The following is a 26,799-nucleotide window of genomic DNA, read 5'->3' as shown; positions in this document are numbered from 1 at the left end:
TAGGAAGCAAATGCACTTCAGTAGTTTGTTTTGGTTTTAAGTAAACACTGAGTCCAGAAGCCAAGTGCTAAAAGGAGAATGTTAAGTGCAATCGTACATAGACGTGACGTGAATAAAGTGTTTCTTAAAAATCTACGCAAACAAGTAACGCAGCATGGCGGGTCTCACCTTCATTAACTAGGTACCGTGCATAGATAAGGAGCCAGTGGCGATATTCGTGACTGGATTGTAACATAAGTGCTGCTGCTATCTGGTTCTCCAGGTATGCAAGCGTTGTTTCTTGTTGCACTAAATGAGGCATGGAGAACAATCTTGCAGCTTGCCTTCCTGAACTGCAAAACCAAAGAAAAATTAACATGTCAGCCATAATATCAGATGGTAGTTTAAGGAATATGTATTTTTGTAGTACAAGCTATTCTACTGTTATCTTTCAGAGGCACCTAGTGCTTCCAGAGTTCAAGGTTTTAATGACAAAGGCGGCACTTCATAGCAAACTGCCTTCCCTCCACTGGACCATTTACAAGTATTAAGGTCCAGTGAGGGTTTTCTGCCTCCTGTTGTTTTTCTCTTCATCTGTCTTCTCTTTAACAAGACATGCTTTTCAGTGACCAAGTGCTCCTGAATGTTTATAAGAAATTAAGATGACTGCCTTTAGCTTTCTTCATCGCTCATAGGTGAAAGGCACAAAACAAACACAAAAGAAAGTCAGTCTAAAGCATTTCAAGGATTTTTTGCAAATAAATATATTGTCATAAGAAGGCTAATTTTAAAAAAGTAACCAATTATCGGCTTTATGAAAAAAACTGTTAATTTTTCAGTCTGATATTTTCTCCCTCAAAAAAAAAAAAGTTTTTTGTTTGGATTTCAAATATATTTCCCAATTAACTCCCCTTCCCCTCCCAAGAGAAGAGCAATAAAATCATACAACTCTATACAGTTTTTCTTACCAAAAAAAATAAACTCAGATAAGGACAGAAATAGATTTTCCAGGCAGATTTCTGTGCTAATTCATATCCAGGTGAGGATGGGCTATTAAATTACCTACAGGAGTCTGCTCTGGCTCACAGAGTTCCCTGGCGATATTTTCAAGTGTTAAAAATATGCATTAGATGACTAATCAGTCAACTTTCTCAAAGACTTCATTAAATAGATCCCTTGAGGACAACTGAGCTACTCAAAATTTGTAGGCTTACTCCAAAGCTGGTAAAGTAAAAATTAAAGTGTCACATGTAAGAAATTCAGTTTAGCTAATCAAAATATTACATGTACAGAATTGACAAATACTTTATCCATCCAATAAAGAGCAGCCTTAAAACGATTAAGTTTAGAGCATGCTTTCCTGCCACCCCAGTCTCAAAATAACATTAAGATACAGACTATAAATGTGCAAAGATTTTAGAAAAAACACTCTATGAGCTACTGATAATTTTCACTGTCATTAGCATCTTAAGAATTAACTCAATGATTCAAGCACATGAATAAATAATAGGAAAAAAACCCAAAACCAAACACGCTGATCAAATGAAGCAATTAAGTGCGTACTTCGATGTTCGTCCCTGTATTACAGCTAAGGGCCCAGAACACAGCATGGCTTCTTGGGATGGCAAACTATTCCTGAAGTCTGCACATTGTGCTAGAGAGTCCTGTTTGTCAGAAACAAGATTCCTGAAAAAAAGCAAACAAACAAAACCCAGGTTTGAGGAAAGCAGGCAGTGATAGCAGGGGATTCAGTTCTGTTCTGCCTCAACGCCCAACTGCTATTTTCACAGATAACAAAAAAAATATCACTGAGGTGCTCAGGAATTCCACAGACCCCAACTGTTCCCACTCCACATCCTAATTCTGCTTGTGCTGTCACAGAAATGTCCCTCCCACCCCTGAAGTTCACAATATTAATTGTATAATACAATTTAGCATTGGTTTTGAAGGAAATGAACTTTCTACTTATTTTACATCTAATAAGAAGTCATGCCCCAGGATGAAGACTGGAATGAACGCAGGTAATGACTTTCTTGTTAAGAACTTGATTCTACCTCGTGCCAGGTCCCCCCACCCACCAGACAAGTCACAGATCACCCACGCTGACAATCTTTCCCATACATTACAGCTCTTCCTTCATATGGAGGGAGTTGACAGTTACAGCTGGCATTCCCACACCTAATCAAGGATATCATTTTCCCTGGTTTAAGATGCCAAGGGAATCAGTGGCTCAAACCAATGCTAAGTTTAGACCTCCAGACAGCTCAGAGGTAGAACGGCACAAATATTTAACATACTCTTTGCTGCTTTATCATGTTTAAATTTGTATGATGACTAAAGGGATTGTTCTTTTATATAGTTCCAAAGCTGTGGAACAAACTAAGAAATGACAGCAAATTCTGAATTATGGCTGAGAGCTTGCCTCTGCTCCTTATTGACTGGGAAAATTTCTGCATAATTTCTCAATTTATCTAAAGAACAAAGAAGGTGTTTTGTTCTTTTCCAAAGGATTCACATCAAGTAGCTGACTAATAACAATTATTCTAAGGAGGAGTTAAAACAATAAGCCCTTCCATCAAACATGCTCATTACACTAAGTACCACAATTATATTAAGACTGCAACATTTTTTTCCTCTTAGAAAGACAACACAGAATCTGTTTTGGAAAGACACTGTAAATAATTTAACCATGGACATTTTTAATGGGAACTTCTGCCTTGATAGGAGTAAGAGAATCTATGGGGAAAGCCTATCTGATACCAAATAAGGCACAGACTCTTATGTAGCTTTTCCTTGTGTTTAGGACATCAGTAATGACTTTTCAATAGGAATTCTCCGAGGTACAATGATTTCTTCCCTCCTCCTCTACCTGACTTCTTATCTTCATTACACTTTTACATCCTGGAGACAAAGAGCTCTCTTCAAACTTGACTGGTCATCAGATTAAAAAAAGAAATAAAAATTAAGGATTGGTGGGGACTGACAAAGTCAGGCACATACACGTTCAGGATTGGAGTGCATAGGCCTTATTTTCTCCGGAAACTGAGCAAAAGAATTTTAACATGTCAAAACTGTGAAAATGGTTTTGACAGATTTCCCAGAACTGTATTATTTTACATTAAAAAGTGAATTGTAAGGCTAGATTATCTTTAATCATTGCCAACTGCTTGACAGATTCAACTGATGTACATCAGCAAAAGTATACATAGGTATATATTAATAAATGAGCATGCACTGTGTAGGAAAGAATGATAAAGTAAGCTGTAGGTTAACTTTTTCATTTTTTAAAATTTTAAACATAACAAATCATAAGAATATAATAGAGTAAAGCCTAGACATACAATAGTGAACCAAAACAAAACTAAGCCTGGCACATGGTCCTACTCATGCTAACCTTCAAAATATGGAGTGAAACAGCAAATCAGAATACACACCAGTTCAGCTAAATTGTAAAAACGGGAAATAATCTATAACTTACCACGTAGAAAGAGAAGGATTAAAACAGTATGCCTTTCCATCAGACATGCTCATTACAGGTATACCATGCTGAGTCAGCAAGATCTGAGAGACAGTTGCATCACTTCCTACAAGTCAAATCAGACCAAAGTATTTCTTTCGGAATCTTGCATAACATTCATAATGGTAAAAAATGCTATCCACCATTAATTATTAGCCATAGCAACCAACAGAAAAAGGTTCAATGTTATTCTCAAGCACTGATAAGGTCAAGATAGAGGATATAATGATGGTAAGCACCAGGCTCGGTGCAGTAGCAATAAAATCACTCTTCTACAAACTACATTATCAATCTTGACACTGCAATTTAAACAGATCATGGGCTTAATTGGAAACGTTGTCGATATCTAGGGGCAATCTTCAGCAATTTTGCCATGTCTTCTGTAACCCAAGACGGCTTTATCTTTCTTTTTTCCCTTTAAGTTAAAATTCTAAAAACTGGCACGCTTAGAAAAGTGTGCTCTCTAAGGCCATAGTGTAAGCGGGATAGCTGAGCCTCTCATTTCCCAGCGTATTCCAGGCTCAGAGTTTGTGCATGAAACTTCTAAGGAAGACATTTGCAAACTGCTAATACAACTACTTCTCTACATAGTTTTGATTAGTACTGTATGGATTAAAACTAAAATAGAAGCCAATATGCTCTGAAACATTGCTTTTTTGATAATTTGTTTTGTGCCAGATATTGACCATGACAGAAACTGAAGATTTTAAACTAACAAATCAGATGATAATCAGTTGTTGTTCATCGTTAAGATAATAAACATGCAAAATACACACAAACTGCTGTAATAGCAGGCTTACATTAAATATTTTGTGATCTTCACAAAACTGAATTTTCACATTCAGAAGCAAACCAGACTATAGTAAGCTACAGAATCTTGTACAAGTTTGTTACTCACTGATATTCGCATCTCAATTATTTCTACAGCATTTCAACATTGCCAATGACTTCCCTTTATTACACAATAATGAAGAAAAACTATTTGCTTAGGCTTTTCTGGTTTCGTAAAATATCAGCATATTCATAAATGGCACTAAATAGTACAGGTGGGCTGAAAGGTTGGTAACTAAATGACCCTTTTTATTACCTGAAAATATTGTTTGCAAAGACTCATCTCTAACAATGGCTGTCTGCTTGTGAACATCCCTGAAAGACAAAAGGACAAGTCTGCAGTTTACAAACAACTGAAAGCTCCAAAATCATTTAACAAATGTACTGCTTCAAAATTCATGACAAAGTGGGGGTTTCTGGGGAGTTTAGTTGGGGTTTTTTTTGTTTTGACATTTTCTTCATTGCTTTGACAAAATTATTTTGGCAAACTCAAAGCCCTTACGGCAAGACAGAAGTCAATAGCAGAGAACAACTTTTATGGCTCTTTATCAGGAAACCTCATTAAAGCTAAGCAAACACTAAGGATCCAAATAACTCCTCTAGGAGCTCTGACTTGCATGAGACATTAGATTAAATTCAGTAACTGTAAACAAGTACCGCAGTTTTTGTCTTAGCATCTTGAAGATGGCTAGAGCCATCTGACAACTCTGACACTCATGTACTTTATTGGCTAAGTATGATGGAAGTTTCCATATTTCTCCTTCCCCCCCTCCCAAATCCACTCCATAAGCATGACAAGTCTACCCTAGAGAGGCTGTTTAAACCAGTAACTTCTAGCTGATCTTTTATCTTCCTTCCAGAATCAAATTCACTATTATGGACTATCCTAGAACAGAGAAGAAACAGGATTGAAGTCCTGCCCAGTTAACTCTTCATATTATATCCGAAAGTGGACTTGTGTTGAGACCTGATGTGGTTTAATCCTAAGTTTCAACAGTTCAATTGATATGATTGAACAGTTACCTATAAAAACCAGCCCAGCCAGCTGCAGCAGCCTAATGTGGTACTTACCAAACTGAGAGTGTAGCAGCAGTGGTGAGAGCCATGATGCAAGAACCTGTGCAATGTAGGGTGGAAATGGGTGTATTCAATATTATAGGAGGAAGAAGGCGACGACCACAAGCTGAAAATACTGACAATGTTCGTTTCTCACAGGCTACGCTTACAATCTCACTAAAACAAAAAAAAGAAAAGAAAACCAAAAAGAAAGATTTACATTTTGTCAAATACAAGTAGCATAAAACCAGACCCATTTCTTCTTAAGTTATCATACAACTTGGGCTAATTCCCCAAAAGGTAACTATTACAGCTTTTGAAAAAATGCTGGGTACCAAAAGGGAAGGTCAAAAACTAGACAGATTATATGTGCATTCCATGCCTCCTTAATATGATTATAACTACGATGGTCTAAGGAGATGGACAAAAGAAGGCCTGCAGGCAGAGACAGTATCTTTTCTTAAACCAAGGGGCATAGTTGGAAGTAACAGTAAAGCTTTTGGGTATACACAAGCTCTTCTTCAGTCCTGTAATTGTATTTAGCTTTAAAATCTGCTGCTTGTTTTTCAGACCTGAACATAGAATCATAGAATCATAGAATGGTTTAGGTTGGAATGGACCTTTAAAGATCATCTACCTCCAACCCCCCTGCCATGGGCAGGGACACCCTCCACCAGCCCAGGTTGCCCAAAGCCCCATCCAACCTGGCCTTGAACACTTCCAGGGATGGGGCATCCACAGCTTCTCTGGGCAACCTGTTCCAGTGCCTCACCACCCTCACAGTAAAGACTTTCTTCCTAATATCTAATCTAAATCTATCCTCCTTCAGCTTAAAGCCATTCCCCCTTGTCCTATCACTCCATGCCCTTGTAAACAGTCCCTCTCCAGCTTTCTTGTAGGCCCCTTTATGTACGTGGCTCAAGCTTCAGAAATATACTTTCAATTTAAACTCTGAGGTTGGAACTAAGCAAAGTTGAGAAAAATAAAGAGAAAAAATAGCAAGGACTCAGGAAAATACTTCTACATCACAAAACATCCCATTTCAAGATTTTTATTCTTTAGCACTTGAACAACTGTCACTTAGCATGATTTAGTCAACTTTAATGAAGAAATTTAAAGGAAAAATGTAAATATATAGGAAAACAGCTGTAAGTGGCTAATAAGAATTTGTGAGCCTTTAAGACTGAGCTAATACTTAGAGTGAAACTGGTCTTACGACTAAGAGCAGTACTTGTTTTTATCCACAAAACACTTACTATGAAGGATTGTGTAAAAATTACAATGGGGGTGATAAAACCAGCAAATAGCAGTAGTCAACAGAAATAAGTCAGAATCCCTACAAAAAACTCCACAGGATAAGAGTTTAAGAATATCAATGCTCTTAAATGCAACCAGTTTGGCTGGAAGAGAAACAGGACATCTTGAGCCAAGCACAAAGAATCACAAAAATTCCCAATAGAAGTGACACAGTTACTCAGCTTCTCTAAATAAGTAGATAAAAATACCTTTAGGGCCTTGACTTATTTGTAAATATGTGGGTTTAGGCATAGTTAACTTTCTGTAAAGTGTACTTTTGTTCCCCTAAAAGTGTTTTTTAGCCTTCAAGACCCTCTTCCTTCAAAATATACTCTCTTACCAGCTTCCCGCTGCAGTGAGAATTCGACTGGTGAGGACCGTCTCCCATTCCTTTCCTTCTCGATTACACTTTAACCTGCTCAGCTTTGAGCCTCCCACTGTGGTCATTTCATTCTCCACTTCAAGGTACATTGATGGGTCTGAACTTATCTGAAATACAAAAAATAATATACTTTCTGGAAGAGGTAAAGAACTACTCAAAAAAGCAGCAACTACTATTAGATCCAAAATAATGCCATCTTTAAGAGCGGATCTAAGTATGACATTCTTGGTTTAAAGTAGCTTCAAAATATACTGTGGTACTTCAAAAGAAGCAGACCTCTGAAAATCAGCCTTGGCTAGAACACAAATAATTTCTTTGTATTCACACCATAAGACTAAAGGTTACGCTAGTCTGTGCTTTCTAATTAAGGGCACCAGACTGTGCCCAGTCTCCCTATAATCTTGCAATTAGAACCAGACTAGCACAGCTTAAACATGCAGAAAAATTATTTCATAAATACCTAAGTAATACTATTTGTCAGTCTCTTCAGATGTAGAGCACCTCCAGACAGCTCTCAGAAAATACTTGTTTTATTCTCTTCAGCAGTGTACTACCAACACAACCATAATAACAATGCAGCCGTTACTCCCGTTGGAGACTCTTATCTTTATGACACACTTTGGTTAACCAGGAGGAGGGACTGATGAACCAGAGGTATTTCTCTTTGAAATTTAGCTGGTTCAGAGGTGTCCTATTTTTACGTGATTTGCCATTAACTTTTCTCCTACAGACATATTCTTAGAAGCTGAACTATATCATCTTGCTTGCTTGAACAAATACATGTATTCAAATGTTAATTTGTCAAAGGAACTGAATAATCTAAGAATATTAAAGAAAAAGCAGGATTTTTTTTTTAAAGTATTAAGCTTTTTTTCCCTTATAGTCCACTTACTTGCAAAGTAAACGATTTCTGTGGGATTGGTGTTGGCAGTTTAAGTGCTAATGCTGGTGCAGAGATGCAAGCAGCATCCTTCTCAGAGGCCAGTGTAGCTGGGGACTGGAAAAAATAGAGTAATTATAATAGCAGTTAAAATTTTTCCATTAAAAAAGTTAAAACCAAAGATATTCTATAATATATATTGATTTGAAAGATTTTTTTTTTAAATTCCAAATAATGACAATTGCAAATGTTAATCTTTTTCCAATTAGTTGTATGAATACAAATTTTTTAATATAGCTTCTACGAATTAAAAAAAACCAAAACAAACTAGATGTGATTTGTGGGTTTTTTTTAATACCTCTCCCTTTTCAGCTGCAACTAATTAACGGAAATTCTGGTATATTGCACAGAAAAGCTAAACTCTGAATATTGAAAACAGAGGGATCTATATGCCCTAAAATGATGGAAAGTCTAATGCAACTTACTATTTCATGGTTCCTAGAAAATTCATAACCATTTAAATCATCATATCCAAGTCGCTCTCTTGTGCTTGGGCCACTCTCCATCAAAAAACACCAAAACCAGATGGCGTTTCATTTTATTCCATACAATCATTCGCAGGCTATCACTACTTAGCATGCTGGTACCGTTTAGTAAGTAGCTGCATATTTATACAAAGAATGGACACATTTGCCACACCATGTGCATCTGCTTTTTATAATTGTAAATTTTAAAAAGAATAAGTTTAAAGGCAAGGAAGAGAGATGGCTAAAAATTCTGACGGACTGATACTACTCCTGTTTCCCTGACTTGATGGAACAAGTCAACATGGGACTGACTTTATTAAATGAACATTGAATCTTATTTATTTCACCTGGACAGTTAAAGTTACTGGTACAAGTCTGGAGTCTTTTCGAGGCCTTCCTTTTTTCTTCTTTTCTACTGTCTCTCCCTCAAGTTCCAGTTTCCGTTTGGGTACACTGAGTGGTTTAGCAGCTGGAATCTTCTCTTCACTGTCACTGCTGCTCTCCAGAATATCCTTGGGCTTATTATCTTTAATTAAATTCTGATCCTTCAGTCTGAGCATGTAAAAAAAAAAAAATTCAAATTTTATATAAGCTGATTCCAAAAGCTGGCACATATCCTACGCACTGCATTCCTGTAGGTAAGAAGATACATTCTTAGCCTTGTTTGAGTGTTTTTCAAAATGCACAAAGGCAAGAGGAGGAAGCTGAAGAGGTATGGCAAATCCTCTGCAAAAGTACAATGTGCAGTATATATGTAAGCTGATCATACCTACTCTATTCTTAAAAAAAAAAAAAAAAAATCAAACTAGCAGTTAGCAACTGGATAAAGCTGTAAATAACAACTTCATTTTAGCATTCAGTTCCAATTACAATCAGATCTCCTTCCCTGGGCTGACACAATAATTCAGCACTCTAAGATGCAAGAGCAGTCCATCTTTTCCCCTCCGATGGACATTACACTTTCTGCTTACTCATGCAGAACTTCATTTGTCATTCTGTTGTCTATCCCCAAAAGTTGTCCTACTCAGTTCTGACTACTGTAAGATAGATGCGTATCTGCAAACCACACAAATGACCTCGCTGCTCCATTTTCCATTTCAGGAATACAACATAACTAAAGATGACAAAGTATAAATCCCAGTGAACTCTTTTGTCAACCATTATACCTTAAAATAGGTCATTTAATCATACTCTTCCCGCTCCCTCCAATAGCTGATAATTAACTTACAACCATGTTTTGCCACTTCTATAACGACTCAGCTTCCTAGAAATACCTTGCATAATCCAAACCTTTTTTCTCTGGCATCTGAATTATGCCAAACAATACACTTTTATCCATACTTTACTGACACATTAGAAGCAATTATAAGACTAATTCAACACATCTTTCCTCTGCATCATATGGTTAAACCCTTTGACATAAAAATATGGAGGTATTTCCTAAAAACACATTTTATTGATAATAAGCTGGGGAACTACATACTTCTTTCTGAAGACTGCTATTTTTTCTATTGTTTGTTTTGGCGAAGCAGGAATACTTATGCCATAACACGCTATGTCACAAAAACAAAGGCTTTCTTCTTTTTTTTTTTTTAAATCATGTGGATCCAGAGCCAAAACCCCTTAAAATCAAAGCGTCTTCTCTGCCTGCCTTCAAGGCACAGAACTGAAATACAACTGCAGCTATTATGATGATAGGCCGTCTGGAGACACGTATGGTAATTTATCTTGAAGTAAATCTCACTCTTGTACAGAGATGCAGGCTGGCTATTTTTGTCTTCCAAGGAGCAGAGATGCACGCAGCCACACATGGAGGCATGCGCACTCTTGCGACGATAGTTTTAACTCAGAATATTTTGAAGAGTCTGCTTGATCCCAAATGCCAGAGACAAATATGCAGAGGGATAATGCCAATAAAAAATTTACCTATTCACAGCCGTCTCCTTCCTTCCCATTGTGGAAAAGACCCAAGATGATTTCCAGAGTACCAGCACTGTGACATCCACACCACAGAGAATCAGCATTTTAGTTCTCTACATTACAATCTTTCTTTTTTTTTTGCCCCCACGCTACGTCTTACCTGTCCACAACAGTCTGATTTGTATTTGTTACAACAGCAGTCCCTGAGGTGGCTTTGGATCGTTCCGTAAATCTAGAATCAAATGCTTTCATAGGTTCAATCTTGGAGGGAGTTGTCAACACAGAGGAAGATGATGCAGGAGGAGCAGCTGAGGCAGAGGTAGCATTTACACTGTTAATAAAAGGGACAGGAAAACAAGGATTGAAAGAAATTTAGTACTGGTAACCTGCATTGCTCGTAACAACTAGCTAGCATTCATTATACTCCTAGAAAACATATTGAAAACCTTTCACTCGAGTACATACATGAATTATGATATGCTTTTTCCCCTTTCATGCGTCACTATCTTGCAAGTTTTGCCTACTCTCAAAAGCTGTTTATAATATATAAAATATATCTTTTTATCTATACCTAGATAAAAAGACCCTAATTCATTCCCTATGTATTTTTAATTCAGGAATTAAATTATACTTTCAGCTGGTACTTACATATACCCAAAGGGAAAGGATCACTATTTAAATGATGACTGGGGTTCTCATTTTTACCCCTTGTTCAGGTACCAAATACTTTCCATTACAAGATTATATTCCACTGTTTATCAATCAGTTTGGGCTGAAACAATTCAGGTTTTTGATTTTGTTGTTGAAGAATCCAAACTAATTATTAGGCCTTTCCAAGCATAACTCTAAGGCAAAGGAATGTGTTTCCCTACACTAAAGCATTCCAGGGATCTATTATTTGAATAGCTGTTTACTTTAGAGATTTTTCAATTCATTCAGAGAATGCATTGAAAGAAAGAATGGCTCTAAGATAACTGATGTGTGTACTAAAAAGCAGAAGTCCAGTTTCCAAAGAAAAGGAGACTTAATAGTTTCATCTGGCAATCATTTCTCCTAGTCTACCCACTTATTTTTTAATCTGTGGCCAATTTCAACTAAATTTAATGGAGTAGAGGTTCCAATGACATTGTGATCTTACAAATGCTATAAACACACATTGAGGAGAAGAAACCAAGTCAGCGTTACCACTGAGGGAAAAGCAAGTAAAATTTAGTTGTTCCATAATTTGAAAGATACACTGGCCTACTGGCATATGTGCACTGACGAGTCAATGTCACTGTGCTCTGACGGGGTGAAGTATTACCATGTTTGAAGAGAGGACGTCTACAGGGGACAGGACAGAAAACCTTCTACTATTTACTAATAGCAACCCAGGATTGTGTAAGCAAGTCAATTTGTTGGAGCATTAGTAATCAACTGCAGACCTCATTGCATTGAGGTTCATTTTCAGAACTGTGCATTATTTATTCCAGATTTATCACTATTTAAAATAACCAAATACTAATAAAATCTTGATGTTTGCAGGAATGTTAGATTCTTGAAGTTTGGTGGTTGGGAAACCAATAATTGTAAAAACCAAAATTGTAAACAAGAATTAAAACCTAAACAAAGTCATATGAGCGAAAAAACTGCAAATACTGACCCATCTTTATTGGCTGCATCATCTGTTGGTTTTATACTGGCTGCTGTTGGCTCTACAGAAGGCTTTGAAGTATTAAGGGAATTTGCTGCGTTAGAATCTAATGACATGAGCTGCTGGTTACTTTGAGAAGACATCATTGAGCCAGACAGAGATCCAGATATTGGGATGCTATTGAAAAATGCTGTAGAAAAATCCCTAAGCAAAAAGACAAACAACAAATATATTTCTCAAGAACACTTAAAAAAATTGAAAAATAACAATTTTAGCTAAACTACTTATTCCATTCTTCCCTTTTCCACATGTGGATACTCACATATAACCTAAATAAACCATCAACCCCTAACTTTACAGAGTTGTTTCTCATACACAAAGGACGCTAAAGTCAGTATTAATGTAGATATGAACCTGCAGTACATTATGAGAATTAGCCTTATCTATTAGAAGTGAGATCTTATAGCTAAGAGAAAATAGGTTGAAGCTATATTCCGTAAGTGCCCTTATGGAAGGTACTTCTAGCAAGTGCTTTAAGATGTCATAAGATTAAAATAAGTCAGAATTCTGAGTTTGCATCAGCAGGAAAAAAAAAAAAAAATGTAAAAAGGTAAAGAAGGATTTTACAGGCAACTTCCAAACATACCCAGTGTCCAGCTGAGCTATGCAGAGAGGTGTGATCCTTCTCCGACCATCTGCTGTTCGTGTTTCAACTTGTTTTTTTAAGAGATTCTGTTGGGAAATATATTTCATTGTTATTTCTGATAAATGGGAAATGCTTTTCTTCTTTTTTTCTTTCTTTTTTTTTTTGAACTGACAAGACTAAGTGTATTAGATGAAAGATGTTCCTCAAAAATCTGTTAACAAAGATTTTTTCCATACTGTCTTTGAACCACGCTAATTGCATAATTAGAATCAATCTACATTTTTATTAATACACGTGTATTTTAAAACCACAACTTTTTTTTTGACCAATAGTAGGTCATTATTAAGTAGAAGTTCATGTAGTACAAAGTGCAATAGATTTCTGATTCTCTCTACATTAGAAAGACAAGTCTGAAATATTCTCATCTGTGTGCATTGAATCCTTCATTAAAAGTTGTGGAAAAGTAGGAGAGAATTAAATAATGCTTTCAACCTCCTTCATTGAGAAACTGAAGCACATTTCTATAGTTGGACTGTTACTAGCTACCTTTGGTTTCCATTCTGCACACTGAGAGTTTAGGACACATCACAGAAATACACACAAGCTTTTTTCCCCACATAGTCTTACTTCTGCTTAAAAGCACTGTAACTTTTCAACAAATCCCAGTAACGTCAAGTGGGCCATTCATGGGTTGAAAGGTGCCATTTGACACGAATAAGGAAGGAGAAATTGGTTGTATCATAAGCAGTTTGATATTTATTGGCTTAGTCCACTATAAAGTGACTATCTAAGAACGCCTACCTTCCTAATGTCCTCCAAACTCTCCCCATTAACCATGCTTGCCACTTTGGGAGCCGCTGTCGCCGCCCCAGATGCTTCCCTAATTGAGGCGTTCTTCTGCTCCGCCTGCTGCTGTTGCTGTCTCTGTTGATACTTGAGCATCTCTGGATTCTCAATAATGGTGGTAGATAACTGAGCTTCAGTCATTATAGCTAGGCTTTTACCATAGGTGGACTGATGAATGTTGCTCTGTGGGTGTTAAAAATGTATCACACAGTAAGAGCGACTACAACTGCTAGAATCCATAAATGCAAAGGCCCTCTGCATCATTTATACAGATTTTTTTCTCTTTATATTTTCAGCTAGCACTAAATCAATACACAAAATAACTGGAATGCAAAGCTTTAGTTGCTAACAGCAATGAGAGGAAAAAACAGCCAACAGCAATCAGTTTAAAAAGACTTGCATATATGCAGGTCAAAGAGTACTTTTAAAGTGTTTTGAAGCACCCACTCCTTGTTTCCTTGGCCAAATAATTACTTCAAATGTATAATGATGTGTAAGCAAATGGATGTTTTCCAAACAGACTTTCTTTCCAGAATAGAAACTAGTATCACAAATTCATTTTTTGACTACTCTTTTCTAATGATTTGTAGACAAGAACACATTTTTCTGTAATATGGAAATCAGTCACTACATGCTTCTATAAATAGTCCAATATTTTAATTGAATCAATACATCCCTTAAATATGACCACAGATGCTCTGAGTGCTTACTGTACCTTTTCCTCCTCGCTGAGTGGATCTCCAAGTTCATCCTGGGAAAAGTCCAAAAACGCCACTGATCCATCCATGGAACACACCAGGATACCAAGTCCATTAAGGGTCCTGAAGGAAATAAAGGTCCATCTTTGGTTTCAATCTCTTTCATTGATGCCAAGGGGCAATACAATAAATTGCTCAATAAAAATCTTAAGATTTATTATCATAGTAACTACTGATGGAACCAAAGAAGTAGGACAGCAAGGAGACAGCGTGATGGACAGCAGGAGTCCATCTGCCAATATTCCTTTGGAGACTGCACACAGAAAGGTGGTGTAGAACAATACACCTACCCATGGCATGATCAGCGCCATGAAAACTTTGCTGCAGGGATAAAACAGAATAGTGCCCACAATGAACAATGAGAGAAAATTATAAATGTATTTGCTTCAAAAGATGTACAAAAATTGTGTGCTAACGGAACTGGGTGAATAAAGGGGCCTTCAACAGATAAGCAATTGATACACTTCTTTGAAGGCCCTATAAACTGCTGTTTGGGGCCCACGGAAGATGAAGTTTCACCACACATGGGAAACAAGTAACAGGTAATCCATTCCTATAAAGACCTCACAGTCCAAAAAAAAGATAGGAAAGAGAAGGGATGAAACTCTTAAGAGAGGAGCTGTATATGTTGGGTAAATGCCTCTATCATCATTATCCGAAGTGACAGCAATAAAAAGAAAGCAAGATGTGCATCTGAGCAGTCCAAAAATCTCTGTACTAGGCAAGAACATATGTTTGATTTTGTTATTGCTCATTATTTGGGTTTTTAAGCAAACTGCACATGCTTTTGTATGTGGGGATATACTGTAACTGTCTTCCGGAGGTCTCAAAAGGTTTTCTTGGTAGAAGAGACACAGGAGAAACTAAACATTCTAGTTTTAATGGAATGATAACCTTCTACATATATAACCTATTATTGCACATTTGGAAAAAAAAAAACAAACAGTATTTGATGAGTTTTGACTGCTAACCCAGTAACTTCCAATTAGAGATCTCACAGAGACAGCAACACAGTGGTTTACAGTTGACTTGTTTCAGAGAACAGAAAAGGGAAACAGGCAGAACTCTGAAATCCTACCCAAATTAGTCCAGCAAATCTTAAAAATATATTACATGCACCATGGCTACAGGTGTTTGAAAATATTGAGGTGGCTGCTGGCCTGATAGCATCACATCCAGAGAAGTTAGCCTCAGTACCATACAAATAGGTTAACCAACACTACTCCAAGTTCAAAAATGATAAAATCTTGTTCAGAGTTTTCTGCAATTGCTGAGCTCCAATAGACCTCTGGATCCAAGCAATTGTTCCATGAAAAAATAATCATATTCAGATATTATGATGATGGATTCAAGTCTAAAACTCTAAAATAGAAATGAGATAGCTGTAACAATATAATAGTATCAGATTTCTCTGAATTTACTCAGTCTGTTTTCAGAATGGAGCATATTTCTGGGAACATTCCATATTACTGACATTTTAGCCATACATTTCAATTTATAAACAGGATGTAAAATAACAAGCTTCCTGATGATCCTTTGTCTCTCAAATATCTCACAAAACCATTTCCTCAGAAACTGCAAAATGTTAACCAGCTATTACTCCCAATGACTCTATGCCATGAAAAATGTGCAAATTGCAGATGGAGAAATAAAAAACACTACAGGAAAACAAAACTATTCAAAGCTATTGTACTACAACAATAGCAGCACTTCTTATGAAATATTCCACTTATTGGCTTTCTAGCCTTAGTCTATTAATGAAAGAAAAATGTTTTGGTTTTGAAAACTTTTTATTGTGCTTCACAGCAAAATTCACATGGCACACAGAAAACAAGAAGTTATACAATTGTAAGCTTTAAAATTGACAGCGTAAACCCACCAAGATCATTACAGCTGTCAAGGTAGAATTTCAAAAGTTAGAAAGCACTAGAATTAAGATAACTGTGCTGTGTGCCTATCACGAAAAAAATATTAGTCTTTTCTTATAAAGAATCTTTAACTCTGTATATCACCTGATGCATCGGTGCAGAGTACTTTTTAATACCATTTACTGAGTGGTCTCATGGTTACTTCTCCCTTATTATTCAAGTCTTGCAATGAATAAAGCACTATTAAGTTCTGCATTTTTATGACCAGGCCTTAGGAAGAAAGCAGGAGAGGAGGAAGTACCACTAACTGCAGAAAGAGGAAAACAAGATTTGGGACAGTAGACGGCTGGGAAAGTAGGTTGTCCAACCCAACCGAAATCACTGAAGATGTCCTGTGGTCTCTTGGGAAAGCACAGCACTTGCCCTTCTGCTACATCCTGTGGTTGGTGGATGGGGTGTGGTTGGGTGTAGTAGGTTCATTATCCCTTCTCTGAGACTTGCTACATGATCAGCCTCTGCAACTCTTCAACACAGAGCAATTTACACCCTTCACATGGTGCTGCAACAACATGGTGTAACTACATTTTTACTAAAACCAAAAGCTATGTCATTTGCTTTTTTTATATGGGAAAATCCTTCAGGCAATTCAAACGATTAGTGAGTAGTGCGTGTATGTGTGTGTGAGTGAGTGTATGTACAAAACATGAAAAAAAAATCTTTTGGTATATTGTGTCCTTAGGCATGAAGGAAAGATTGGCCTAGAAGGTTCACCTGAACTTCTCGTAACTGTACTGTGCAATAACTTCCCATAGATGTTATAAAATTCACCAAGTCCACCATGTCATGTTATAAAATGCATATTCTATGAAAAAAATTTAGAGAATCATAACAAGTAGGAACTCATTCCGCAGGTATTTTACTGCATCATGTTCTAAATGCATTAGTTTTTATTTAATTTTAATGTTACACAATCTCAAGTGGCCACATGGTAGTTGCTACTGTTACAACCAAAGATGTTGCAGCAGAACCAAAACCTTCAGGAACCAATTACTGTTATTGCAACAGCTACAATCTATACTGTTTTAAGGAATTTCCAGTTAATGTGAATACCTAAAGTTGACAGCAACACTTTGGCTTTCGTTAGAAACAGCAGAAATCAACTTACCAGGAGATGTCCATGATAGACTTGTCAAACAGCTCATGTATGACAACTAAAGGTCGTTTCAGACACGTGAGCTTAAAACAGAAGAAACAACACTCAGAAATTTAGAAGTTCTACACTACCACAGATATTACCACATTAACACTCTCCCAGAGTCTAACAATATTCACCAAGCCCAACGTGTCCAGGCGACAGCTGTATGCCTGGTGGTGTATCTGAAGCACCTAGTTACCCATTCCACTACTGACACAGAAAAGCTCTGGGGAAGAACAGCTGACACCTAACCCTCCCCTCCCTTCTGAAACACAGACTGAATTTCTTAACCAACTTTGCCTTTACATTGCAGTCATAGAACACTCTCTATCACTGAAAAAGTAATTCTGTAGATGCTAAAGACAGTTTCTGTTCCAAGCTTTACGGAGATAAGGATGTTGCAAACTGCCAGCACAAGAGGAAGACAGAAAACAGATTAGGTTTCCATGTCCTCACTCAGACTACTTGTCTAAGTAAGTGAAGCCCACCAAGAGCAAAGGGAATTTGACTCTCAATTAAAGAGGATTCCTCCACACTTAGAAATCAGCTTAGTAATAAAGAGCCAAATATGAAAATTCCCAGTAACCTGTTATAAATCAGACATTCTAAGCTCTTTAATGTTAAACCAATAGACTTAATATCTGCACTATACAGTACAACTGAAATGAAGCAGAAGTCAACATGGTCCAGCATGTTTCATGCTCACAGGTTCACAGATGTAGTGTAGGAGTCATCTTCAGTAGTTATTTCTTTTACGTTTCCATAGGTCTGTGTTCTATACATATCTATTAAGCTCTTCAGGGCAAAGACTGCCTATAACTTTGCATCTCTACAATACCTAGTATAATCTCAAGAGGCACCCTAAATGAAATCATAGTATAAATAGAAAGTAAAATATACTGAGAGTGATACTTTGATATGGGTATGCACTGGTAGCATTGCCAGAAACAGATTTAGTGTTATGCATTTAGCGATTGATGGATAAATATCACACTGGAATCTATAAACAGTACATTGCAGTTAGCAATTGGTGTGTTCTGGCACACATTCTCATCACAAAGCTTTACAAATCAGTTAAATTTACTCCCTGTCCTTTGCAGTTGCCAAACAACCCATCTTGCATTTATAAGTGTGAGAATAGCTACTCTTCTCTTACCCAGAATAACAATTTTAGTGTAGATTTTAAAGTAAAAGCCAAGTAGATATTGAAAACTTGAAAGTATACTTAAAACACTTTCACATTCCCTTCCATAGCAAAGCCAGAAGCCAGGGATTGAAGACAGAACAAAGCAGAAAGATGAGCCATATATACGCTCAGAAACAGCTATACTGTGCCTGCTATAATTCTCCTCGCACCCATAAAAACAAGACTAACAAAGCTAGACTCTAACAGTGATTAATGGACAGATGAACTAAACATGGAGAAACTTTAGTAAAGTCTTTTTCTTAAGAGACTCACACGGAGAACGAGTAAAAGACACAGGAAGAAAATAGGGTTGAATTATGATTATTAACTGTGGTAACACATCACGTCCCTTAACAGTTCCTCTCCCTCGCCCGGGCAACATACTCTGCCACTGGCTTCTAGCTGCTCTTGGCTTTAGAGAAATGAACTAATACCAATTCACTTCCTTCCCCCAGCTAATCCTGTAACAACAGAGAGGAAAAAAACCTAAACATCAACGTAAATATAAGACCTAATGCTGTACACAGGACCTTTGTGCTAAACCCCGAAGTTATCAAATGACCACATTAGTTCAAAGGCAGCAAAACCCCCACTTACCCAGACAGAAAGAGATCGATCCTTACTACCAACAGCGCAACAGCAGTAGGGACAACTTGACTTGGTGGAGCTCCCATTCTTTTGTTTCTTCTTGAAGATTTTTGGATTGAATTTCTGAACAAGTGAAATGCCCCAAATGTTATTACAGTAATTACATTTTAGGAGATCTGCTTTAAAAGCTAGTTTTCCACTTAAGAGCGAAAAAGAAACATTTCATAGAAACAAAGTCCCTAACCAGACTCTACAAGAGCACTGACCAAAGTTGCATAAGCTTTCTTAAGGGGCTTTCTGAATGCCTTAACAGGAATGGCAAATAACATTGATTTTACTAGCAATCAGGAACCCACTAGAAACCTAAGTCACTTTAATCAACTCACTGAACAGCTAAAAAACTACTGTTTGGCATTCCTAACATGCCCCTGTACTCCTCCTCCTTATCTTGTTCATCTACATCCAGTTCTCTTATCGCAAGAGCACGCTGATTGCTTCCAACATGTAAAGTTGACATTTTTTAATCACCGCAATGTGTCTGCTTTACTAATCTCAACCCCTATTTTCACCTCTTGTCCCACTTATTCACAAAACTATCAAAAAACACATATTAGAAGTTTTACTTCAGGGATAAATTACTATCACTCACCACTACGGTAACTGCCTTCCGATGCCCTACAAAATCCATGTTGGTTTTCCATCCATCTCTCTCAATGATCTGAGCAGTAGGTCCAGAATTATTCATGGCATGAGCAGAAACAAGATAGTGACCATCAGGTGACCAGCTAAGACGCAACACATGAGTTGTCCCTCCACACTGACAAAAAAAACCCAACAAATATACTCGAGCTTTAGAAGTGTTTGGCAAAAAATGATTTTTAATACAAACTATTTAAACTTTAGATTTAGGGAATATGATTACAAAGCAAGTATTTTTGTGAATATAAAAGAATGACATTACGTACAATTCTCAGCACTTCAGCCATGTTTATACAGGTGATCTAGTGTAACTTATGAAGTCATACCAAAAGGGGGAAAAAGGAATGCAGTCAATTTTTTAAGGGAAACAGAATTTAAGTCTTTTTGGATACTGTACATCACAGTCCTAGTTAGTGACAAGGCTGCAGCATAGCAACTGCTAATAATGAGAATTCAGCTTGCAACACCAGCTTACAAATGAATTTAGGTGTTTACAGTCTATCATGAAGAGTAACCGCACTAATCACAATACCATAACATCACTGCAAAACACTCCACTCACTAAGCACCAGCTTTTGTCCCCAGAAATTTGATCTCTTGATCAAAGTCATCAGATAACATCCCTATGATGCCAGACCAAAGATCCCTCCTCAGCACTTAACTCATTTCTGATAGCGGGCAATAGAAGATGCATAGGGAAGAACGTAAAAACAATGTAATTAGTGTGCCAATACTTCCTTAGAATAACCTCTCTATTTCCAGGAATTTACTTAAGTGTTTACATAACCCATGCAAACCCTTTGGCATCCACAACATCCAATGGCAATGAGAGTCTCAACTGAATCACGTTGTGTAAGAAAGTAGCTCTTTTGTCCCCCTTTTGAACCTGCCATCTGATAGTTTCATTTGATTCGGCACTGTCAATTAACTAATGTTTGTGCAGAATCAGAGTTATTCTTAGAATTTTCATTCGTTCTATAGGAATTCACTTTGAACAGTCACACATGAAGTACCTCATCAAAGGGTTTTGTGATGCTGGTTTCCAACTGCCAGTCCATGGTCCGCCACACCTTCAAACTTCGATCATCAGCTTGAGAGGCAATATATTTTCCAACAGGATCCCAGGTCAATCCTTTCACCAAGCCAGAATGCCCCTTCAAAGTGGCAAGAATTTCTGTGCATGCAAAAATTGAGAATAGAGAGTAGTTACTGATACCTCCTTTAGGACAGACTGTTGAGGAGATTTACATGATCTTTTTGAAACAGCGTATTAAATACAACTTCCTTTAATGTACAAACAACAACATATCAACCAAACTGGAACATATAAAAAAGTGGTAAAAAGAACTCTGGCCAGACTAAGAGGTGCAAAACTCCTTATAAGAAATAGATCAGAGCAGGAAGATCAGAGCCCAGGCACTTCAGAATAGCTCTTTCGAGCTATAGAAAGCAGCAGTTTAACTGGAACTCCAGTTAAACATTCACCCTTTCCTCCACACCCAAAGATTATCACAACAAATTCAGCTTTGTGCACCAAACGTGAACTAAGTCGAAGTTGTGACTGAACAGACACACAAACCTGGCAGACCTGGTAACCTACTTTCAGTCAATCTCTTGCTTATCAGACTGCGAGAGGAGAGGCTGAGATTACTGCACAGGCTACACAGCCAGCTTGAAAGTCTAAAAACTCTGATATCAGGACTGGAAGCAACCCTAAAATAAATGGCAGTGACTAGGCAACACACTATCGGAGTTTTAGCCTGCATCAAGTTACGTGGTGAGAAGCAGCCAAATAAGGGCACATGCTCCCTAACTGCCACAGACCCTCGCACGCCTGGCAGCGCGGTCCCTGAGAAACAGAGGTCTCGGGACCACGTGAGTTGCCAGCACTGCAGCAATGAAGAAGGCAAATGGCCATCAAATGTAAGACTTGAGAGCTTCTGCTACTGTGAGGCTCCCCTAGTCTTTCTTTCCTCTCCTTCATCATGTAAAGTCATACTGCTTATTAAGCAGCAGCATTTAAAATGGGGTAAATAAGATAATGCCCCCCTGAAGGTAAATGAATGCAAAGTCCTGTACAAAGGCAACACAGAAAAAACATATGCCTATACAGATGTAATATCAAGCTGAAGTTCTATCTATTTGGGATTTTGCAGAGAACGTGAAACAGAAAACACATGCAATAATGATCTTCATGTAAAAGCAGCAGCACAACCTGAATGTAGCTGTTGGGTATAGCAGAGCGGAATCCACTGCTCATTGCCATCCAAACTTGGAAGAAGGACTGACTCACCAGACTGCAAGTGTGTCATCTCAAAAGGCAGACAACCCATCCCCACATAGAGATTTTCACAGTCGGTGAAATACACCTGTTGTGGTTTAACCCAGCAGGCAGCTAAAACAACCGCACAGCCCTTTGCTCGCTTCCCCCCCAGTGGGACAGGGGAGAGAATCGGGGGGAAAAAAAAAAAAAAAAAAAAGGTAAAACTCGTGGGCTGAGATAAAGACAGTTTAATATGACAGAAAAGCAAGATAATAATGATAGAATACATAAAACAGGTGATGCACAATTGCTCACCACCCACAGACCATCGATGCCCAGCTAGTTCCCAAGCCACGGTCCAAACTCCCAGCCAGCTTCCCCCAGGTTATATACTGAGCGTGACATCATATGGTATGGAATATCCCTTTGGCCAGTCGGGGTCAACTGTCCTGGCCGTGTTCCCTCCCAGCTCCTTGTGCACCCCCAGCCTCCTCACTGGCAGAGCAGTGTGAGAAGCTGAAAAGTCCTTGCCTTGGCGTAAACATTGCCTAGCAACAACCAAACCATCAGTGCGTTATCAACATTATTCTCATCCTAAATCCAAAACACAGTACTATACCCACTACTAGGAAGAAAATTAACTCTATCCCAGCCAAAACCAGGACAATACCCATGGAGGGAAGAGTTTGTCACAAAGTTTTACATACTTGCACATCTGAAATGTAAGAATTCTTACCTGGAAATTTGACAGCATTCCAGATGACAACAGTGTTATCCACACTACAGGATGCCAGCCAGGCATCATGCGGAGACCACGCTACATCCATGACATCTGTTTTAAAAAAGAGTTTCCATTTAAGATGTTGATGGTAATCAGAGAATCCAAAAATCTTTTTAAAAAGAACTTGTGTGGCAACATTTTTTCTATCACTGAGAAAAGACTATCATCTCACTAGAGTGGAAGGTAAGAAAGAACATAGCAACACTCATTGGGAGTGAGACTCTCCAACTTACAATGTTCAATGGGGAACAAAACAAAAATCCAAGACAGAGAATGCAATGTTTGGTGATTATAGGAAGTACTAATGCCTGTATAAAATACTTTGTCTTGTTTTGAATGAAAAAGCAACAGCAGCTATTGCAAGGCACTTGCTTTATTCCAACACACGTGGAGTGATCAAAGTGATTTCAATCTTGATTTTAATCATAGTATGTCAGCAGGTGCAAAACACATTTGAAATTATCTGGTTTACTCATCCTTTGCATTGCTCTTCAGTTATTTTTTCTAAATAAACATTAATATTGTTTGGTTTACAAAAACTTTATCTTTTGCCAGCCAGGAGATTATTCACCACAAGTGTGAACATTTATTTAAATAAAAATACAGTTTCGTTTCCTTTATTCAGATTCATTGTTAAGTTAGCAAATAGCAAAACATATGTTTCTAAGTTGCTAGTTTTTCTACTAGATAGTTGCCAGAAGTTTACTACATTGCCAGAAGTTACTTGTATGAAAATTGGCGTTTGATTAAAAAATTACATTTTCTTTTAGATTTTCATTGTTGCTCTTAAAAGTAATTACTGACTTGCCACCAAATATATACATTTTGAGCAAGAAAATGTGACACTGAAAACCAACTTTTTTTCCTAATGTATGCAAACTATGTTCATTCATTTTAACTTACCTCCTGAATGGCTTCTGAGAATTGATACACACCTCCACTGCTCAACATTAGTAAGTTTGCTACTAGAACCAAACACAGTGCTAGGTCCAATGTACCTAATTAAAATAGAAACAGCTATCAACAGAACCATCTCAAGTTCTTCAAACTTACTTTCTAAAGAAAATCAGCTACACAGTACACTTCTAATTTATAATCAGTTATTCCTGCAATGAAAACTGAAGAAAAAAATGTATTTTTTAGAAAAAGTAATTCCAGTTATTAAAAAATTAGCTTCAATAAAATGTACAATTTCTATGGATAGTAAAAAATGATAACATTTAAGTTAACTCCTCAAATCTCATCAGGAAGGACATTCTTCAAGGACAGAAGAAAATGCCTCAGCTCCTCGAAGAGAGCCTGCCCAGGTAGACACACACGCCAGCTCAAGAGACAGAAGAGACCAAATCTCCAATACCAGTGATGTGGTGTCACAGGTTTCAGCTCCTTACACACCAGGCAAAGCAGTGAGCTTACAAAAGGCCAGCACGAGGAAGAAACACTAACAGATGTGACAGAGTAACCTACGTGAAATAAAATATAAAATTGAGAAGGAAGAAACATGCTTACGCAGCTCGTTTCCACACCATAATCAACTTGTCATCTCCTCCTGAAGCCAAGTAAACTCCATTGTTTGACCATCGCACACAGTTCACACAAGCTGAAATGTAGAAAAGAAAGTCTGTAAGATGAAACATAAAAATAAGTGGCTCTGGACTGGAGTTTATAATAAGCAAAACTTGACAGGTGTAGTTTGGGATTTAAGTGTGCTTTTTCCACTCAAAGCAGTTACTCTGCTTTAGATAAATGAATTGGTACTTATCTTTCAGTAGCAGTTGAGGAACTTCTCACTTTAAAAAAAACCTTATTCCTTATTTGAAAAAGCTTCACCAAAAGTAGCTCAAAAGAAGAAAGATTAATATTCTTCTAATAAAGGAAACTGCTTGTGGTAAATGAGGTGGGATTAAGAGGGCAAAGAAGGAAAGATGTATCTTGAAGAAAAGAAAGAAGACAGCTTGTTCAGGTAACTATACTTTCAAATGTGATGTGCAATAAATCCAGCGTAATTTAGAACTATAACCAACATACTTCATGTGATGTTTCCTTTATACTTATTTCTTCTCTTGCCCTTTCCTTCAGAGCTCCCCAGTTTCTCAGAATGTGCATTATCAATTACTTTGTGGCCACAGCTGGAAAAAGTTCACTGGGAGATTTCCAAAGGTATCTATATTTCTCTGTATATTTTCCCACATTTTAAGAACATTTTCTGCTCAATATGTAAAAAAAAAAAGTATATAGCCAAAGTACGAGACCACTCTGCTGTAATTTATTGATTGATTCACCACTGGACAGGGCACAATTTTTGTAATTACAAACATGTAATGCTTAAGTTTTGGCAAATTACCAACAGTCAGTTAAAAAAAAAAATCTGAGTTACCTAAGTGATTGTCCATCTGACAAAGCATCTTGGGAATATTTTCATTCTTTTCATCTTCCTCTTTCAGGACAGGAGCCATATTCCAGATCACTACTTTCCCAGAATCCTGACCTGTAAGACAACAAAAAGCACCCCTTTTAAATACATGCAAAAAAGCTTTTTAACTTAATCTCAGTTCCAGAACAGATGCTAAAATTTAGGCAGTGGGAACTTTGGAAACATTTGAATACGGATGCCATTCTGATATAATTACACTGAGTCAGAAGTGTTTTATTTTTCTTGAAGCTATTAAAAATAAAGTTATACAGCCTTGTTTAAAAATCATACTATACATAATGATACTAACTATAAGGATGAACTATTTATAATAAAATTGTATTTTAAAAGATAAAAGATACATTCAAATCCTAAATTGCAATTATTGTAGCCAACACAAAATTATTCACTATTGTAATCCAAATACTATTTTTGCACATATTTCTTGAGCTATTCCATTTATTTAATTGGATTATTTTTTTTGCACCAATAGTTCTACTGTTTAGCAGGTCAGAAACCCTGACTTCACATTCAGTTCCTCTTCAAATAAAAAAAGAAATGCCCAGGAGGACGAGTACATCAGAAAATGTAACCCTGCCTGCCTTCTCCAGTAACCACAGCACTTTTCAACACATTTTAATGACTTATATTTCCAAGAAACAGATAATTATGTACATGATGTGCTTTTAAAAGGGTCAAACTGATTAAAGTGTTGTGAAGCCACAAGATTACTACTACAGCCGAAAATTCTGCCTTCTATCAGTATGCAGACATACCTTGTCCTCCTGTTGCAAACTTGGTCCCATCTGGGTGAATGTCCACTGAAAATATTGGCTTTCCTGGAATTAGAGAACAAGCAGCAACATACTGAATTATTTTACAGTCTAGAGAATGCAGTAGCGCCAAAAGAACCGTAACTCTTCTGGTTGGTGAATAACTTTCTTCTTCTAAAAGCTATAGTTGTAAGAATTACAGCCCACTACACGAGTGGAAAGCAATTTGATGACAGAAATGACAGCCTATTAAAAGTGTATATGGAAGTCATCACGCCATAACGAACCACTGATAACCAAGGACATTTAATCCAGCAGGATGTGCCAAATCCCTCAAAGCAAAATAATACCACAAAGCAAGCACCAACAAAGCAAAACTCTATTTGAGTAAGGAATTTCCTCCAGGTTTCTACACTTCATTAGCTGATGACCTGAAGCAAGTTTTGCCTTGGTTTCTGTTTTTGTTTTTTTTAAATCCTCCCCAATCTCAGACTGCATCTGTTGGCCACACAATTACCTGTCTCAAATTTAAATTCTGTTGTGATGAAGTGCTTCTCCCATAAACCTAGGTTTTATTTTTATGGCTTCCATATAGACAAAGGAAGACTAACCCACTCTAATACTACTCTTAAATCTTTCAGTTCTCCATATGCTACATCTTTCAGAAGAAAGCTAAGTTTTATGAAAATGTAAACCCTATAAGAAATAAGATAGTTAGAGAACAGCTCTGGAAACCAGACAACCCTCATACTCAGCCTACTC

At 37.3% G+C, this 26,799-nt stretch overlaps 1 protein-coding gene across 1 annotated transcript in view; it reads right to left on the bottom strand.

Annotated features, from left to right (window-relative positions):
- The window catches only part of HIRA (histone cell cycle regulator), a 39,008-nt gene that overhangs the window by 3,523 nt on the left and 8,686 nt on the right, over positions 1 to 26,799 (bottom strand). The window contains exons 2-23 of the mRNA XM_075769578.1: positions 26,041 to 26,103; positions 25,229 to 25,339; positions 24,361 to 24,451; positions 23,755 to 23,849; positions 22,807 to 22,902; positions 20,821 to 20,981; positions 19,758 to 19,925; positions 19,118 to 19,231; positions 17,305 to 17,375; positions 14,229 to 14,334; positions 13,469 to 13,696; positions 12,668 to 12,753; positions 12,031 to 12,225; positions 10,549 to 10,719; positions 8,816 to 9,020; positions 7,954 to 8,058; positions 7,020 to 7,168; positions 5,399 to 5,560; positions 4,584 to 4,642; positions 3,458 to 3,563; positions 1,543 to 1,665; positions 169 to 332 (exon numbers count right to left, since the gene is read on the bottom strand). Of these exons, the coding sequence (XP_075625693.1) occupies positions 169 to 332; positions 1,543 to 1,665; positions 3,458 to 3,563; positions 4,584 to 4,642; positions 5,399 to 5,560; positions 7,020 to 7,168; positions 7,954 to 8,058; positions 8,816 to 9,020; positions 10,549 to 10,719; positions 12,031 to 12,225; positions 12,668 to 12,753; positions 13,469 to 13,696; positions 14,229 to 14,334; positions 17,305 to 17,375; positions 19,118 to 19,231; positions 19,758 to 19,925; positions 20,821 to 20,981; positions 22,807 to 22,902; positions 23,755 to 23,849; positions 24,361 to 24,451; positions 25,229 to 25,339; positions 26,041 to 26,103 (2,829 nt within the window). The remainder of the gene's footprint in view (positions 1 to 168; positions 333 to 1,542; positions 1,666 to 3,457; positions 3,564 to 4,583; positions 4,643 to 5,398; positions 5,561 to 7,019; positions 7,169 to 7,953; positions 8,059 to 8,815; positions 9,021 to 10,548; positions 10,720 to 12,030; positions 12,226 to 12,667; positions 12,754 to 13,468; positions 13,697 to 14,228; positions 14,335 to 17,304; positions 17,376 to 19,117; positions 19,232 to 19,757; positions 19,926 to 20,820; positions 20,982 to 22,806; positions 22,903 to 23,754; positions 23,850 to 24,360; positions 24,452 to 25,228; positions 25,340 to 26,040; positions 26,104 to 26,799) is intronic.

The sequence above is a fragment of the Balearica regulorum genome, chromosome 17 (genome assembly GCF_011004875.1).
Source record: "Balearica regulorum gibbericeps isolate bBalReg1 chromosome 17, bBalReg1.pri, whole genome shotgun sequence".
In the NCBI taxonomy this organism is placed as follows: Eukaryota; Metazoa; Chordata; class Aves; order Gruiformes; family Gruidae; genus Balearica; species Balearica regulorum.
This window is presented reverse-complemented; position numbering and strand designations above follow the sequence as displayed.